The sequence below is a fragment of the Alosa pseudoharengus genome, unplaced genomic scaffold (genome assembly GCF_046254945.1).
Source record: "Alosa pseudoharengus isolate Yale_2024_CS ecotype anadromous, Long Island Sound unplaced genomic scaffold, YU_APseudo_1.1 YU_APseudo_1.1_scf_5, whole genome shotgun sequence".
Classification (NCBI taxonomy): domain Eukaryota; kingdom Metazoa; phylum Chordata; class Actinopteri; order Clupeiformes; family Clupeidae; genus Alosa; species Alosa pseudoharengus.
Genome location: NW_027468837.1, coordinates 38384636 through 38402135, shown reverse-complemented (window position 1 = coordinate 38402135; position 17500 = coordinate 38384636). Strand labels below are relative to the sequence as shown.

Below are 17500 nucleotides of genomic sequence, written 5' to 3'. Positions count from 1 at the left end.
ACACACACACACACACACACACACCCCGCCGCCGCCAACACACACACACACACACACACACACACACACACACCGCCGCTGCCAACGCACGCACGCACGCACACACACACACCCACACACACACACCCACGCGCACACGCACTCACACACGCACCCCGCCGAGACCCTGCTGGAGGTGGGCACCGCCGCCAACACACACGCACTCACACACACGCACACACGCACACACTCACACACACACGCACACACGCACACACACACACACGCATGCACACACACACGCACAAAGGGCATGGACAGACAAACAGACAGAAACACTATGTGATCTGAGTTTAGCAGAGCCACCTCACACAGATATGAAAATAATATGCAGAATTAAATATTGTGGAGAATATATTTGTCTAAAATATTAAACCTCACATGGGTTCACTCCCAAGAATGTGAAGATTACTAGAGTATGTTGAGCATCTTCACCTACACTTGTCTTTAGGTTACTACTACTAGTCATTCCTTTTCCATGGGGGTGAACACATTTTCATAGTTGCATTGGAATTGTACACCAGTAATTGATAGACGGACAGAAAGCCTTTGAAAGGCACAGCGACCAGCCGGTGAGGGAAGGAGTGTGGTGGAATGATATGTGATATTTTTAGACTTGTGACTCATCGATTGCCTCTGATATTTGCCTGTTGCACCAAGCGTTTCTTTTTTTATGTCGTGAGATGTCTGAACTGAATTCCCCCCCACACACTCACACTCTCTCTCTCTCTCTCTCTCTCTCTCTCTCTCTCTCTCTCTCTCTCTCTCTCTCTCTCTCCCCCCCTCCCTTTCTCTGCCCCCAGGTGATAAAGATTCTGGGGGAGAGCTTCGGCTTCACTTTAAATTCGAATGGCTACAAGGTGCTGCCGTCCTACCTGCGTATCATCCAGGGTGACGGCATCGATCTGAAGTCTATCGAGGAGGTGAGGATTAAATATCAACCCCAGCTGACCTCTCTTGTTGACCTCTTTGGTTTCATTTGAAAGAGATTATTCTGGATTGTGCTGTGTGCATGTCTTGGCAAGAGGCATAGCCTGATCATATATAATGCTTTAAGTGTAAGTATAAGTATATATATTGGGATAAATGCAGAGACCAAATTTCCCTCACGGGATCAAAAGAGTATATACTTATACTTACACTTTTGATCCCATGAGAGAACTTCGGTGTCTGCATTTATCCCAATCCGTGAATTAGTGAAACACACTCAGCACACAGTGAACACACAGTGAGGTGAAGCACACACTAATCCCGGCCCAGTGAGCTGCCTGCAACAACAGCGGCGCTCGGGGAGCAGTGAGGGGTTAGGTGCCTTGCTCAGGGGCACTTCAGCCGCGCCCCACTGGTCGGGGATCGAACCAGCAACCCTCCGGTTACAAGTCCGAAGCCCTAACCAGTAGGCCACGGCTGCCCCCCCGAATGTATGATAATATAATTCAGAAAAACAGTTCGCCACTGATTGGGCTGGTTTGGGTTCACTCCAGTATCAAGTGCTGTCTGCCCCGCTGGTGAACACACACACACACACGCACACACGCATACACAGCCACCAGTGCAGACCCACCCACCAATCACGGCTCCCTCAGTGCTAATGCTCGTCTGTGATTGGCAGATTCTGGTGAAGCTGAGCGAGCAGGGTTGGAGCGTGGAGAACGTGCTCTTCGGCTGCGGCAGCGCTCTGCTGCAGAAGCTCAACAGGGACACGCTCAACTGCGCCTTCAAGTGCAGCTACGTGGAGTCCGTCAACGGCAAGGGGGTGAGTTATCCCCGTTATCCTTTATCGACTGGACAGTAAAGAGTAGACAAGAAATGAGTGGGCTTGAGAGATGGGGTGTGGGATTGAGAGATGGGGTGTGGGATTGAGAGATGGGGTGTGGGATTGAGAGAGATGAGGTGTGGGATTGAGAGATGGGGTGTGGGATTGAGAGATGGGGTGTGGGATTGAGAGATGGGGTGTGGGATTGAGAGATGGGGTGTGGGATTGAGAGATGAGAGATGGGGTGTGGGATTGAGAGATGAGGTGTTGGATTGAGAGAGATGAGGTGTTGGATTGAGAGAGATGGGGTGTGGGATTGAGAGAGATGAGGTGTTGGATTGAGAGAGATGAGGTGTTGGATTGAGAGAGATGGGGTCTGGGATTGAGAGAGATGAGGTGTTGGATTGAGAGAGATGGGGTGTGGGATTGAGAGATGGGGTGTGGGATTGAGAGATGAGAGATGGGGTGTTGGATTGAGAGATGAGGTGTGGGATTGAGAGATGGGGTGTGGGTTTGAGAGATGGGGTGTGGGATTGAGGAGTGTGGGATTGAGAGATGGGGTGTGGGATTGAAAAATGGGGTGTGGGATTGAGAGATGACGGATAGACTGGAACACGGGTCTCCATGGGAACTGGACCCGTATGTGGTGTGGGATTCGTTTGGACGTTTCGGCCATTTCCCTCTCAATTGTTTTTTTTGTTTTTTTTGGACTCTACACTCCAGTTCTCTCTCCAAAGACACACAGTGCTGCCAAAGTCAGATCTGGCACCCGGCACACACAGGGAGTGTTGCATAAATACTTTTATTGGGGAGGGTCAAATATTGGCATGGCCTTAACTCTTCCAGCCGTCGCAGATTAGCAGTGCCAACAGCTCACTCTGTCTGCCTCTCTGCACATTCCCAAACGCTCACCTTCTGTCCAATATTTGTGCAGCGGGACTAATAAGAGCTAATTAGACAGCTCTGACGCTTGTTTCTATTGATTGGGTCATTGATTGGGGACCATGAGAAATCAGCCCTCCACAGTGCTGAAGCCAGCCTGAGATTAGAGTCTCTCCATCTGTCAGAGGTGTGTGTGTGTGTGTGTGTGTGTGTGTGTGTGTGTGTGTGTGTGTGTGTGTGTGTGTGTGTGTGTGTGTGTGTGTGTGTGTGTGTGTGTGTGTGTGTGTGTGTGTGTGTGTGTGTGTGTGTGTGTGTGTGTGTGTGTGTGTGTGTGTGTTCATGGGGTCCCAAACCTTGTTTGCTGTTGCAGACGGATGTGTACAAGCAGCCGGTGACGGACCCATCCAAAGGCTCAAAGCGGGGTCGCCTGTCCCTTCGCAAGAACTCGGACGGCTTCATCGAGACGGTGGAGCGCGGCGTGGGCAAGCCAGAGGAGGTGAGACCCCTTTGAGTCCCGCTCGTGCGCACACACACACACACACACATGCACACAGAAAGATAGAGAGCGAAACATATGCAAACTCACAAATGCAGTCTGCCTTTACTGCTTCTGGTGAGTCAACATGTTTAGACACACATACATGAAAGGATGCACACACACACACACACACATACACACACACACATACTTGTCAGTTGATTCTGATTAGTTGGCATGCTGCACCTACTCTATTTCCTTTGATCACTCTACATCCTGTACACAAGCTAAGGGAGCTATTTATAGACCACACACACACACACACACACACACACACACACACACACAGTCGGCTCTGGCATTGTACTGCACATGTGGAGCATGCTTTTAACTGGTATCCATGTTTCTTCTCTCTCCATATAAGTAGGCTTAATAAATCTTATGTGTATGTGTTCTATGAAACCCTTTGAACCTGAAAATAATGACAAGCCATCTTTGTTGCACTCAAGTAGTGTCCATCACCCCTCAGCACCTCTGCAAATGTCTTTCTCCTTGCCTGCAACAGATGATCCATTTATAGCTTTAAGAATAAGAAAAGCTTCCCAGGGTCAAAAATGTTTGTTGCCGTAAAACTACAGGGTGCTCATTGAAATAGGCCTCTGTGTCAATACAATAAAACAATAGAATTGAGGCACTGCTGTGGGAAAGGAGAGAAAGGAGGGAAGAGCATTACTGGAAAGATTCCAATAGGTTTTTATTCTTATGGGAACATTTGCTAACGACTTGAGCAGTATCCTTGGTCCATTACCATCAGATAAAGCTCATCCTCACTCTCTCACTCCCTTTCTCTCTCTCTCTCTCTCTCACAATCTCTCTCTCGCTCTCCCTCCCTTACACACTCTCTCTCTCTCTCTCTCTCTCTCTCTCTCTCTCTCTCTCTCTCACACTCTCTCTCAGGACATGCTGGTCACTGTGTTTGAGAACGGCACCATCCTGCAGGACTACACCCTGGAGGAGATCCGTAAGAATGCGCGGCTGTCCGAGGACGACATGGCGCCCGCGCAGCACAATCATAACGAGCTCAACGGCCTTCACCACAAGCACATCATGAATGGCGTCCACTGATTGGACAGTCCATTTCCCCACCACACCCCCTGTCTGTCCGTCTGCACTGTGTACATCACTGACCCCCATTGACCCCCGTTGATCCTCACTGACTCAAACTGACCTGTCGTTGTCTCTTGATTGAGGTCAAAGATCATGTGCTTGTTTCTCTTGACACTTAAAGACAAAAACAAACAAAACAAAAGAAGAAAGACACATTTTAATGCCATGGCTACTGTCATGTCTGATTCTTTCTTTTTAACCCACAGTGTTTGCCAGCTCATTTTTACTGGCTTTCAAGACTGTTGTTTATTTGTTGTTGTTTTTAAAAGACTTTTAAGCGTTCCACGGATTATTTTGTTTTCTTTTTCCTCTCTCTGGTAGCCATTTTTTTTTATTTCAAGCTGCTGCAGCACTGCGTTGGCGTTAGCAACGCAACTCTTTGAATGCCAAATGGTTGACTTTGGGATGTATATTCCCGTCTGTGTATATACTTTTGTTGATTTTCAAGCGACTGAGAAGATATTCCTTTGGCTTCAGGTGGAGGTGTTTCACCTGCTTCTCTTCCACAAGACACATGGGGGGGATAGTGAAACTATAGCATCCAATCAAACAGCTTGATTCCTTCTTATGTGTCAGCTCAGCGAATGCCTGTCCTGACTTGTTGTGTGGCCTGTTCAACCCTCATCCCTGATCTTCTGCCATGTAACTGGAAGGGTGTCTGTTTTAAGCCATTACCTTTAACCATAGGTAAAATCGGTTCAATTTCAACCGGCTGATAACTGTTGATAACTAAACGAATGCTCCAGTGAGCAATCACTACTGCCATTGTCACTCTATGCAGTCCACCCGGCAAGACACACGCTCCTTCGGCCAGAGATGGTCATTTTCTTCGACTAGACTCTAGGTTCTATAGATCTGTAGTGGTAATGAAGTAATGGTACACTGAAAAGATACTTGATATTGTTGTTATTATAATTATTATTTTTTGCTCTGATTCTTGATAAGTGTGCCGTGTATATATGTATATGTATACACACACACGTGAATATGTGTTGGATTTGGTTAGAGAGCACATGCTGAGTTTGTGCAGAAGTGGGGTAGGGGGCAGTTCTGAGGGTCCGCTGGTCTGCAGCTCTGGAGGTCAGTGGCCGCCTTTAGAACCCCTGGAAGGAACCCGTCAGAGAGGAGCCGGTTCCTCTCAGGTCACAGCACGCAAATTGTTCTTCCTTTGCTTGAAAACTGCAACAATTTCTTTATGTAAACCTTGAGTGTGTGTGTGTATGTGTGTGTGTGTGTGTGTTTGTTTGTCTGTCTGTTTGTTTGTGTGTGTGTGTTGGAGAGAGGGTGTATTTGTGCTGCCTTAATTAGCGAGTGGAGAATATTCATGGCATGTTAAAAAGTTAAAATCCTTTGGCCCTTATATCTCCACGTCGCTGTTTAAGAATATGCTGCTGCATTTAAATGTTGTTTTTTTTCTCTGGTGGCCAATTTAGGCAATGCTGTTTAAAGAAATAACCAATTTACTGCGTAATTTGACAATTTGATATGAAGCAGTTGACCCTACCTCCTTTTTTCTATACCAACAATAATGTATATTAATATAAAATTTGATGATAATTCACTAAAATAGTGTAATATTCTTTTATGTAAATATTGATGAATATAATATTGTTTTTCCTTCTTTTTGCTGTACAAAAGTAATATTTTGTATCAGATAATTAAACGGACCTTTTACTTATAACTTAACAGCAACACCTCTACTGTGTCCAGAACATTTTATTCAATGCTTAGCCTACATGCTTCATAGGAATATTGGTTATACCCAAGTGTATTTTATTCAATGCTTAGCCTACATGCTTCATAGGAATATTGGTTATACCCAAGTGTATTAGAAAGAGGACTTTCCCTATACATCAGTTGAACAGAGTCCGTGATTCTAATCCAGATCCAGTTGCTTGGGCTGTTCCATACACTCTTCCATCCAATCAACATTTTGCTCAAGAAGCTTGAAGGGAGGGGCCAATTTGATGAGTTATTTAGCTGAAATAGCAGCAAATTTAAATGGCAAGAGTGCATCTGCTGGTAAATGACTTTACAGCATTTTAACCACGACCATTTCACCAGATATAAATAGGGAGTGCCCTTTCAGTCAACCTTTTGACTCTTCATAGCTCTCATAGCTGTGTATAAATGGCCATGCCACTGCAGGCTAGCTGTGCCAGGTGCTCCCCTGGGAATGTTCACATCATTCGAGAGACCGAGCCATTCAACCACATCTTGTAGCCTACTATCACTACAAGGCGGAAAGCTTGGAGGCCCAGGAGTGTATTCCAAGTAGGTGCTTTAGAGGCATAGCTAGGTACTGTAAGTTAACCCAGAGGAAGTGGTAAACCTAATAGAAGAGCCTTTTGGCTTTGTTTGGTTTGGAGATTGAAGCCTCCAGGCTGTTCTATGATCAGGTTTACAGTTTACAACTTCCTCTGTGTTACCTTACCTAGGTTTGCCTCTAAACCACCTACTTTGCCCGGGTTGTATTCCAAGTATGTGGTTTAGTGACAAACCTAATAAGTTAACTCAGAGTAAGTGGTAAACCTCCTAATAGAAGAGCTCTATGGCTTCATTCTCCTAACAGAACAATGCCATAGGGCTCTTGTTGGATGTTTACCACTTACTCTGAGTTCACTTATCCAGGTTTGTCACTAAACCACGTACTTGGAATACCCCCCTGGGGCCTGTACTACGAAGCGGGGTTACTGGCTTATCTGGGTAACTTCGAGAGTAACTTGATCACGTGTGGCGTTACTTCCCGATTAACCCGTACTACGAAAGGTGGATAGGTTTTAACCGAGGTATGCTGCCATGGCAATTTACGCTGCATCTCAAACCTGCTCCGACCAGGTTATGTTCTTGGTTAACCCGAGGTTTCCGTTAACCACACCCTTTATAAGTACCACCCCTCCACTAACAATTTCTCCCGAGACATGTCGGCGTACCTGGATGATCCATACGACATTGGAGCGCAAATCGTGAGGCACTCTTTTCGCATGCGAGGGGTTTGAGAGACCGCCAGAAAATATAGCCGGACGATATTCTCTATGAAGATATAGATTGTCAGCCGAGGGAATTCGTTTTCTTTGTCAGATGATCTAGGAAGACGTCTCATAGCAATGCCCGTATACGTGGACATTAATGTATTCCATCAGTGATGCAAGAATACGGTATGTCCGAAAATAAATCGGACATAGGCCTACAGTATGCTGAACATCTGAGCAAGAATAGCCTAAAATAAATCGGACATAGCCTACAGTAGGCCTAATAAATTAAAATCACAATTTTAACAAACTTGTTGAATTGAATGTCATATTACTGTACCCTGCACATAAAGGCTACACATTACCACAGCACCAGAATCCGACCGAATGCCTCCCTCAACCCCCTCCATAATCGGCCTTCCAATATTATTTGCGATGGCCAACTCTTCTGCTACTGTAAAACACTCTGGTGCCTTTCCTCCTACAGTAGTGTTCAAAGGCCAAGTGAAGGCTATAAGCTAGGCCTACATGTTTTCATAATTAAGAAATATTAATGAAAGCTATAACTATATAAACGTACTATTCTGAATAATGTTTTTGTGTTTCATTTTCACCTGCTGCCATGTGCGTTTGGCAATGGTGTTGCATCTGAAATGTTCACAGGATTAGGCATACACAAATTAGTCAATGGGGGCTACTTAAACATTCAATTATCCTTATTACTGTAATCTATATGCCCACTTCTGAATTGGGTTGCATCTGTAGGCCTTTCTATGAACTCAAAATAGGCTATTTATTTCAACTCATTCCAGACATTCCGCAAGCTACTAATCCTCCGTAACACATATTTGAAGAACATGTGGGAATAAAACTTTACTTTTAGGCATTTAGGCTACCCGATCTGCAATACGTTGCCAACAGCCTTGCCATGCTTTGTTCACTGCCGACGTATTTGATTTTTGTCGTAGAGTGGGTTTTAATTCCTCATAACTTGTCATAATAATTGTGCATTCTTCATCCGTAAAATAAGGTGAACGCGTCATCACTGAAAGTGGTGATTTGCGCTGCAACCCGCCCCTTTTATGTGAACGCGTACAAACTCCAATGAGGTTAACCCCGGCTCAACAAATCAACTTCATAATCAGCGTCGTAGTACCGATTAACACCACTAAAGATAACCAGGTTTTGTCAACCCCGGTTTCACAAAGTAACCCTGGGTTACATCTGGGTAGGTTAAGCTCCCTTCGTAGTACAGGCCCCTGGTCTGCATGTAGCCAAACTCAGTGCTGTTGATGTTGGAACACCTTACACCACACAGACGGTGAGCTACCTCCGTCCAAAGCCAGCCAGTCAACTGTAGCCAAATGCCTCTGCTACATGGCCATGCTTAGCCTGTCCAGGAAACTAGTGGGGCACAATATATTTATCCAATGATAAGGAACTTTTATCTTGAGCAACTTACACCATAGAGTCAAACATGTATGGCATCTCAACTAGTGGTACTACCAAAGCACACACACTCTGAAATGTAGTGTATCTATAATGTTTGGACTGAGGCAGTAGAGCTTACTGAACTAATCATGTGTACATTAACTAACCATTATGTTCAATCGGACAATTATTTTCTCGGTTAATCAATTAGTTGGGTTACACTTTACTTGACAGTGTCGACATAAGGGTGACATGACACTGTCATGAACGTGCCATAAACAAGTCATAAACATTTATGACATAACGCTTCTGTTATTAAGTGACATTCTGTTTCTATCATAACAAGTTAGGGTTAAGATTAGGGTTAGGTTTAGAGTTAGATTTAGATCGATAAAATGCCAGAAAAGGGTGAAATAATGTCAATGTTTTCCAAAGCCCACGATAATGTCTTCCTTGTTTTGTCCACTCACCAAAGATATTTAGTTCCCTGTCAACGGCATAAACTGATTCATCGATTATCGAAATAGTTGCTGATTAATAGTCTAAGACTAATCGATTAATCGTTGCAGCCCTAGTATCCATGCACAGTAGGCCCTATAAAGCAGGAGGTGCTTAGGCAGCTGCACTTACAGTAAGCCCTCTGATTGAGTGGCCCCCTGCAGAATAACTTTCTCTACCTATTTCAATTATTACATTTTACAATTTAAGGTATAAACTATGGTACAAAAGGTTGTATTCTGTAACTATGTCTGACCGCTGCCATTGTCAGGTAAGGATACTGTGCCCTAAACCTGTCAGTCTGCCAAAGTATTATTTGTAAATGCTGTGCAAATTAAACCACTGGTAACCCTCCTGTTCTTGGATCATGACCACAAACTATTTTCAGACGTAGCAAAATGATAGAACTCTGTAATAAAAAAACATCTGAGCTTCCTAAAATGACCCTCACAATTAATAATTATTGTTCATAAAAACTTTCTTTGTCCTGCTTTTCTTTATTCTCAGTGTGTGAGACATGATCGGACTCTCATCATGTGCTGCTAAACAATCTGGTTTTGAAATTACATGAAATTCTACCATATCTACAGTACATCTGCACACTCACCCTTGTCTGAATTTCTCACAGCATCATTAGTGTGTAGTTATGAAAGAGGGATACTGAAACAGGAAAGCTTTTGTGTACAAGTAATTCATCCTTTGAGATAGACGGAAGAGTATGAGTCCAATAAATGACTTTCTTATTTGAAAATCAGTATTTGTCCTGCGTACTTCTTCGTACAGTGGTCGCGTGCGCGGTCAGTAAGACAGTGAGTCATTGGCATTCTTTTGTACGTACTTGCACGTCAATCTTTTAGGGTTTGATTACTGTGTATAGGTTTATGTCTCTGCTATCCCACAGGAATTCCCCAGATAAGTCCCAAGATGCCCCTTCCTTTCCGGGAGCAGGCACATCCTCCTGAACTAAGCATGCTCTGGTCACTTAATAAGATATTGTCAGCAGTCCAAAATGGTCATACATTTTTCATTTTGTGCAGAATGTCTTGAATCTCTGCAAAGGTTGTTTGCGACCTCAATGGGGAGAGTCAAAGGGGGCTGTGCCTGCGTGTTCACTGTGTGTGTGTGTTCACTGTTTGTGTGTGTTCAGTGTGTGTGTGTGTTCACTGTGTTGGTAACCACAAATACAATCACTTTGACTGTACAACGAGCGCTGTGTGTGTGTGTTTGTTTAAAGTTGTTTACACATTGACTTCATTCCAGGGCCTTCCCAATGTTTTACACCATTTAACAGAGTAGTTCCTATTCTTGCCCAAGCTATAGAGTAGGCCTTGAGGCTGGATATGTTTTTCTGATCACATCTGGCATGGTGTGGTCTAGACTGCTTCTTACTTTGATTAAAAAAAACACAGAGGTTGTTATTCCAGCTCTCTCTCTCTCTCTCTCTCTCTGTGTGTGTGTGTGTGTGTGTGTGTGTGTGTGTGTGTGTGTGTGTGTGTGTGTGTGTGTGTGTGTGTGTGTGTGTGTGTGTGTGTGTGTGTGTGTGTTGGCCCACTGTATGCGAGTGAAAGGAGAGATCTTTGATGAAGATGTCCATTAGTGTTTTGAGTACAGCGGGGCGAAGTGAGGCCTTTAATGGCCGTTGAGCCCTGCAGGGATGTTTCCAATAGGCTAGCATTGTTATGAGTCTGGGTTACATCACCAGGCCATGATGGCTGCCTCCTCAAAGGAGTGGCTTGATCGCATGCTATCATTCGCTCCATGAGAGAGAGAGAGAGAGAGAGAGAGAGAGAGAAAGAGAGAGAGAGAGAGAGATGAAGCCACTGGACAGAGAGGCAAATTATTATTGATTCAAAACCTTTGCACCCATTGCAGAGCATCCACAGTTAATAGGTTGTGTTGCGGAAATCTTTTGTGGTTATAGAAAATGACAAGAAACTTCCCTCTACCTGAGATCCTCTTTGGGTATAATATGCTGTTTAGAAATAAATGGCAGAAATCAGTTATAACGCTGAGCTTGGCTTCAGATGTGCAAATCTCAATATGGAACTCAATCCATTTACAATCGGTCTGTTCTTCTCACCTTAATTTGGTTTTGCACAAATAGGACCATATGCATGCATGCTTTTAAAACATGTGCACAATATGTAAGGTCTGTGTGTCAGCCTTTCATAATAGAGGGGCAGCATTTCTAGTGACACAGGGAGTGACGCACGCACGCACGCATGCACACACACACACACACACACCCAGCAGGACTCTGCTAAGAATAAAACTGAGTAAGGAAAGAGGGACCTCTATTGGCAGTTTATAGAATCAATAGTGTCTGACATGGCTTTGAAGTGAGTTTTCAGTGACCTTTGGACTACACTCTGGGTAGCTTGTGAATTGTACTAATAAAATTCACTTTCAAATTCAATAAAATCTCTTTTGACCATGATGTATGGATAATAATCAATATTTATTGACAATTAGATTATTATTGTGAAATATGTTATTTATTAACTGGTTCCTGTCGCTTGTAAGAATATGTCATTTGTATCATTACAACTACATTAGCAGTATATAAAATAGATCTTACATAATAATATCGTATAGTAGACCAGTTTAATTGCCCAGGAGGTGGATGTTGGTCCAGGAGTGTCATATTAAAGCCAAAGATAAACAGTCCAGTTAAATTTAGTTAAATGTGTGCTGTTCCGACAAACACTGTCAGTGTGTGAGCTCCACAGCCAATTATCCTCCTCCCCTGCAAGCGACATGCTGGTTTACTGGAATAGACTGTGGCTCAGTCAAAGCCACTTTGTTTGCCCACTCACAGAGCCAGATTTGTGGGAGGTTTACGTTTTGGTACTGACACATAAAACAAGTCCATGAGGAGAACTTAGATGAATTTGACGAAATCCGTATTGGATTACTATCTTTTCAAAAGGCCAAATACTAAGAGCATAGGAACTGTAAAGTGTGCTTTGAATTGTTGCGTTGAATATTGATCAGTGGAAACGAAATCCATGAAAAACCATATGAATGACCCTGAACAGGGCTGGAGTGGCATGCAACAGTGAGATGTGGCTGACCTTATTCACATACAGGCCATGTTTGTCCTCAAGATCAGATAGATAGATAGATAGATAGATAGATAGATAGATAGATAGATAGATAGATACTTTATTGATCCCCAGGGAAAATTCAAGAAGATCAGTGGAATTGAGACAGTGGCAGTGAGATGTGGCTGACCTTATTCACATATAGGACATGTTTGTCCTCAAGATCAGTTGAATTGATGGTGTTAAACTGAGTAGCCATGTGCAGCTCAGTTGAGTTCAAGCACTTCACCTACTATTGGCAGTACTGGTTAGAAGTAAAACTGCATTTCGTTGTGCTGGTACTTTACTTGACATATCATTGCAATGACAATATGAATGTAATGTAATTTAATCTAAAACTGGCCTTCAGCCAGATCTTACCCATGCTTGAGAGATTTGCACATCTTCCTTCAGGCTGACATCACAGTAATATAATATTTAATTAAAACAAAAACGCTTTTATGTGTTATTCTCTTCACATTTCAATAATTCTGAGCTGATGGTTAGCAAGTAGAAAGCTAAAGACTGAAAACAACAACACCACATGGGGAACATGAGGATGCCTTCCAAGCACAGGCCCTATACACGTATATATACCCTATACACGTAGAGTAGCATATTGGCCCTACACGTGTATATATACCCTATACACGTAGAGTAGCGTATTGGCCCTATACACGTAGAGTAGCGTATTGGCCCTATACACGTAGAGTAGAGTAGCGTATTGGCCCTATACACGTAGAGTAGCGTATTGGCCCTATACACGTAGAGTAGAGTAGCGTATTGGCCCTATACACGTAGAGTAGCGTATTGGCCCTATACACGTAGAGTAGAGTAGCGTATTGGCCCTACACGTGTATATATACCCTATACACGTAGAGTAGCGTATTGGCCCTATACACGTAGAGTAGCGTATTGGCCCTATAAACGTAGAGTAGAGTAGCGTATTGGCCCTATACACGTAGAGTAGTGTATTGGCCCTATACACGTAGAGCAGTGTATTGGCCCTATACACGTAGAGTAGAGTAGCGTATTGGCCCTATACACGTAGAGTAGAGTAGCGTATTGGCCCTATACACGTAGAGTAGCGTATTGGCCCTATACATGTAGAGTAGAGTAGCGTATTGGCCCTATATACGTAGAGTAGCGTATTGGCCCTATACACGTAGAGTATAGTAGCGTATTGGCCCTATACATGTACAGTAGAGTAGTGTATTGGCCCTATACACGTAGAGTAGAGTATTGGCCCTATACACGTAGAGTAGCGTATTGGCCCTATACACGTAGAGTAGAGTAGCGTATTGGCCCTATATACGTAGAGTAGTGTATTGGCCCTATACACGTAGAGTAGAGTAGCGTATTGGCCCTATACACGTAGAGTAGAGTATTGGCCCTATACACGTAGAGTAGAGTAGTGTATTGGCCCTATACACGTAGAGTAGAGTATTGGCCCTATACACGTAGAGTAGCGTATTGGCCCTATACACGTAGAGTAGAGTAGTGTATTGGCCCTATACACGTAGAGTAGAGTATTGGCCCTATACACGTAGAGTAGCGTATTGGCCCTATACACGTAGAGTAGCGTATTGGCCCTATACACGTAGAGTAGAGTAGAGTATTGGCCCTATACACGTAGAGTAGCGTATTGGCCCTATACACGTAGAGTAGAGTATTGGCCCTATACACGTAGAGTAGCGTATTGGCCCTATACACTTAGAGTAGAGTAGCGTATTGGCCCTATACACGTAGAGTAGCGTATTGGCCCTATACACGTAGAGTAGAGTAGCGTATTGGCCTTATACATGTAGAGTAGCGTATTGGCCCTATACACGTAGAGTAGAGTAGCGTATTGGCCCTATACACGTAGAGTAGAGTAGCGTATTGGCCCTATACACGTAGAGTAGCGTATTGGCCCTATACACGTAGAGTAGAGTAGCGTATTGGCCCTATACATGTAGAGTAGCGTATTGTTGCACTCTCCAACTCATGAGGCAAATATTCCTTTAACTGTATGTGCGCTTTCTTGTAAAGAGAAAAAGAACACTGTGTGTGTGTGTGTGTGTGTGTGCATAGTCCAGTACTGTTCCTGAAGCCACACTTAAATGCAAAGCAGAGAGTAGAGTATTGGCCCTATACACGTAGAGTAGCGTATTGGCCCTATACACGTAGAGTAGAGTAGCGTATTGGCCCTATACACGTAGAGTAGTGTATTGGCCCTATACACGTAGAGTAGAGTAGCGTATTGGCCCTGTACACGTAGAGTAGAGTAGTGTATTGGCCCTACACGTGTATATATACCCTATACACGTAGAGTAGCGTATTGGCCCTATACACGTAGAGTAGAGTATTGGCCCTATACACGTAGAGTAGAGTAGTGTATTGGCCCTATACACGTAGAGTAGAGTATTGGCCCTATACACGTAGAGTAGCGTATTGGCCCTATACACGTAGAGTAGCGTATTGGCCCTATACACGTAGAGTAGAGTAGCGTATTGGCCCTATACACGTAGAGTAGAGTATTGGCCCTATACACGTAGAGTATAGCGTATTGGCCCTATACACGTAGAGTAGAGTATTGGCCCTATACACGTAGAGTAGAGTAGCGTATTGGCCCTATACACGTAGAGTAGAGTATTGGCCCTATACACGTAGAGTAGCGTATTGGCCCTATACACGTAGAGTAGCGTATTGGCCCTATACACTTAGAGTAGTGTATTGGCCCTATACACGTAGAGTAGAGTATTGGCCCTATACACATAGAGTAGAGTAGCGTATTGGCCCTATACACGTAGAGTAGAGTATTGGCCCTATACACGTAGAGTAGAGTATTGGCCCTATACACGTAGAGTAGAGTATTGGCCCTATACACGTAGAGTAGAGTATTGGCCCTATACACGTAGAGTAGAGTAGCGTATTGGCCCTATACACGTAGAGTAGAGTATTGGCCCTATACACGTAGAGTATAGCGTATTGGCCCTATACACGTAGAGTAGAGTATTGGCCCTATACACGTAGAGTATAGCGTATTGGCCCTATACACGTAGAGTAGAGTATTGGCCCTATACACGTAGAGTAGAGTAGCGTATTGGCCCTATACACGTAGAGTATTGGCCCTATACACGTAGAGTAGCGTATTGGCCCTATACACGTAGAGTAGCGTATTGGCCCTATACACTTAGAGTAGTGTATTGGCCCTATACACGTAGAGTAGAGTATTGGCCCTATACACGTAGAGTAGAGTAGCGTATTGGCCCTATACACGTAGAGTAGAGTATTGGCCCTATACACGTAGAGTAGAGTATTGGCCCTATACACGTAGAGTAGAGTATTGGCCCTATACACGTAGAGTAGAGTAGCGTATTGGCCCTATACACGTAGAGTAGAGTAGCGTATTGGCCCTATACACGTAGAGTAGCGTATTGTTGCACTCTCCAACTCATGAGGCAAATATTCCTTTAACTGTATGTGCGCTTTCTTGTAAAGAGAAAAAGAACACTGTGTGTGTGTGTGTGTGTGTGTGCATAGTCCAGTACTGTTCCTGAAGCCACACTTAAATGCAAAGCATTTTTAGGAAATAAGCATCAGATAATTGGCCAGCATCGTCACCACTGATGGGACCATTTTGTGCCCATTGGATTAGTTGCTTAGCAACCTGTGTGCAAAGCCTGTTGTCATGGAATCGACTTTTTTTGATGCCCTCCGAAATGCTTTGCTGACCACTGATGACAAATACGAGCAGGCATGTCAAAGCTTTGGATACGGGCAACATCACAACGGCCAACGATTATTTTTTCAACACTTTTGTTATTCATTTTTAAAAATGTTATGTTTATTTTATGTTTTATCATTTCAATTAATTGTTTGGTCTTTGCGATTTTCACTGAAAGACCTTGTGAAATGTATTCACGGTTTTGCAAACAGTATAAGCACACTGGTCTAGGTGTGAGAGTGTGTGTGTGTGTGTGTGTGTGTGTATGTGTGTCTGTCTGTCTATTGGTTCCCTCTATTATTTTATTGCTATGTCACATTGTGTTTGCTATTTGTTTTATTTGATTTTACATTAGAAGGCAAACAGTTGTGACACAGTCAGTGTCTCATTTTCCCAGTATGCTAATTTCACTCCTGATTATTTCCGCTGCATTACTGAGGTAGAATAAAGGGAGAGCTAATATCATTCACCATAAATAACATTAAAATAACATTATTTTAATACACACCTTGCTGAATATCAGGCAACATTTTGCGATGTCTGTGTGATGACAAAGGGAAAAAGGCATTAGCGGATGTCAAGAAGTCATTTTACAAATGTCAATGAAAACAAATAAAACAATGAAAAGTCTAATAAACAACCCACTCAAAGTTCAAGATATTGCCTTTGATGATCCCACAATGTTTAAAAGCCTCTGTTTAGATAAATAAATTATCAACAAAGCAGCGTAACATCTGATGCCTGGTCAGACATAATAGCTGTCTGCACATAATGAATCCACCCACAGCACGCAAGCGTCAGAATTGACTGCTAATGGCACAAAATGCCTGCAAACACCATGTTCTTTGCTAATTCTTGATTATCCCACACAATGGTCTGCTCGGCACTGCTCAGTCCACTGCCGTTCAGCGCTGGCCATGCCGAGGGACCGGTGGGATGACGGCCAGTCTTACAGTAATTGCTTTGAGCTCTCCTCCTACTTGGAGGTGGATAAGTGACCAGTTTAGGCCTCAGTGCCACAGAGCCTTGACACTGTGAAGGCTTAAATGGAGGAGAATGGTAATTGTTCGTCCACACACACACACACACACACATGCTACTCCCTCCCTGTTTAGCACGGTCTATTATTCAAGGAAATCATCTTGGGCTGTGCCACTCATGCTTGGTGCTGGGGTGCTAACAGGGAGCAGTGTTCTCTTGGAATGTTTCTCTCATCACACGTGCCACACACTCTCCTCTGCTATCAGAACCGAGCTGTGTTTGCCTACAAGCTGCCTTTATAGTCAGACATCCGACAATACTGAGCTGTACACATGGACAGAAATGGCCAGATCATCCAGCACAGTGCAACTGCCCCCTAGTGTCAACAGCAACACACAACACAGCACTGCACTGGACACACAACATAGCACTGCACTGGACACACATATCCACAAACAGCTGAAAACAGGCACATTTTGGACCATGAGACAACCTTCTGATTAA

General features: G+C 43.8%; 1 protein-coding gene across 1 annotated transcript in view; it reads left to right on the top strand.

Moving 5' to 3' along the window:
- nampt2 (nicotinamide phosphoribosyltransferase 2) overlaps window positions 1-6009 on the top strand; it is a 20978-nt gene extending 14969 nt beyond the window's left edge. Inside the window, exons 8-11 of the mRNA XM_076267477.1 lie at window positions 843-962; window positions 1652-1795; window positions 3048-3173; window positions 4113-6009. Of these exons, the coding sequence (XP_076123592.1) occupies window positions 843-962; window positions 1652-1795; window positions 3048-3173; window positions 4113-4280 (558 nt within the window). The 3' untranslated portion in view covers window positions 4281-6009. The remainder of the gene's footprint in view (window positions 1-842; window positions 963-1651; window positions 1796-3047; window positions 3174-4112) is intronic.
- Window positions 6010-17500: the final 11491 nt, after the last annotated feature.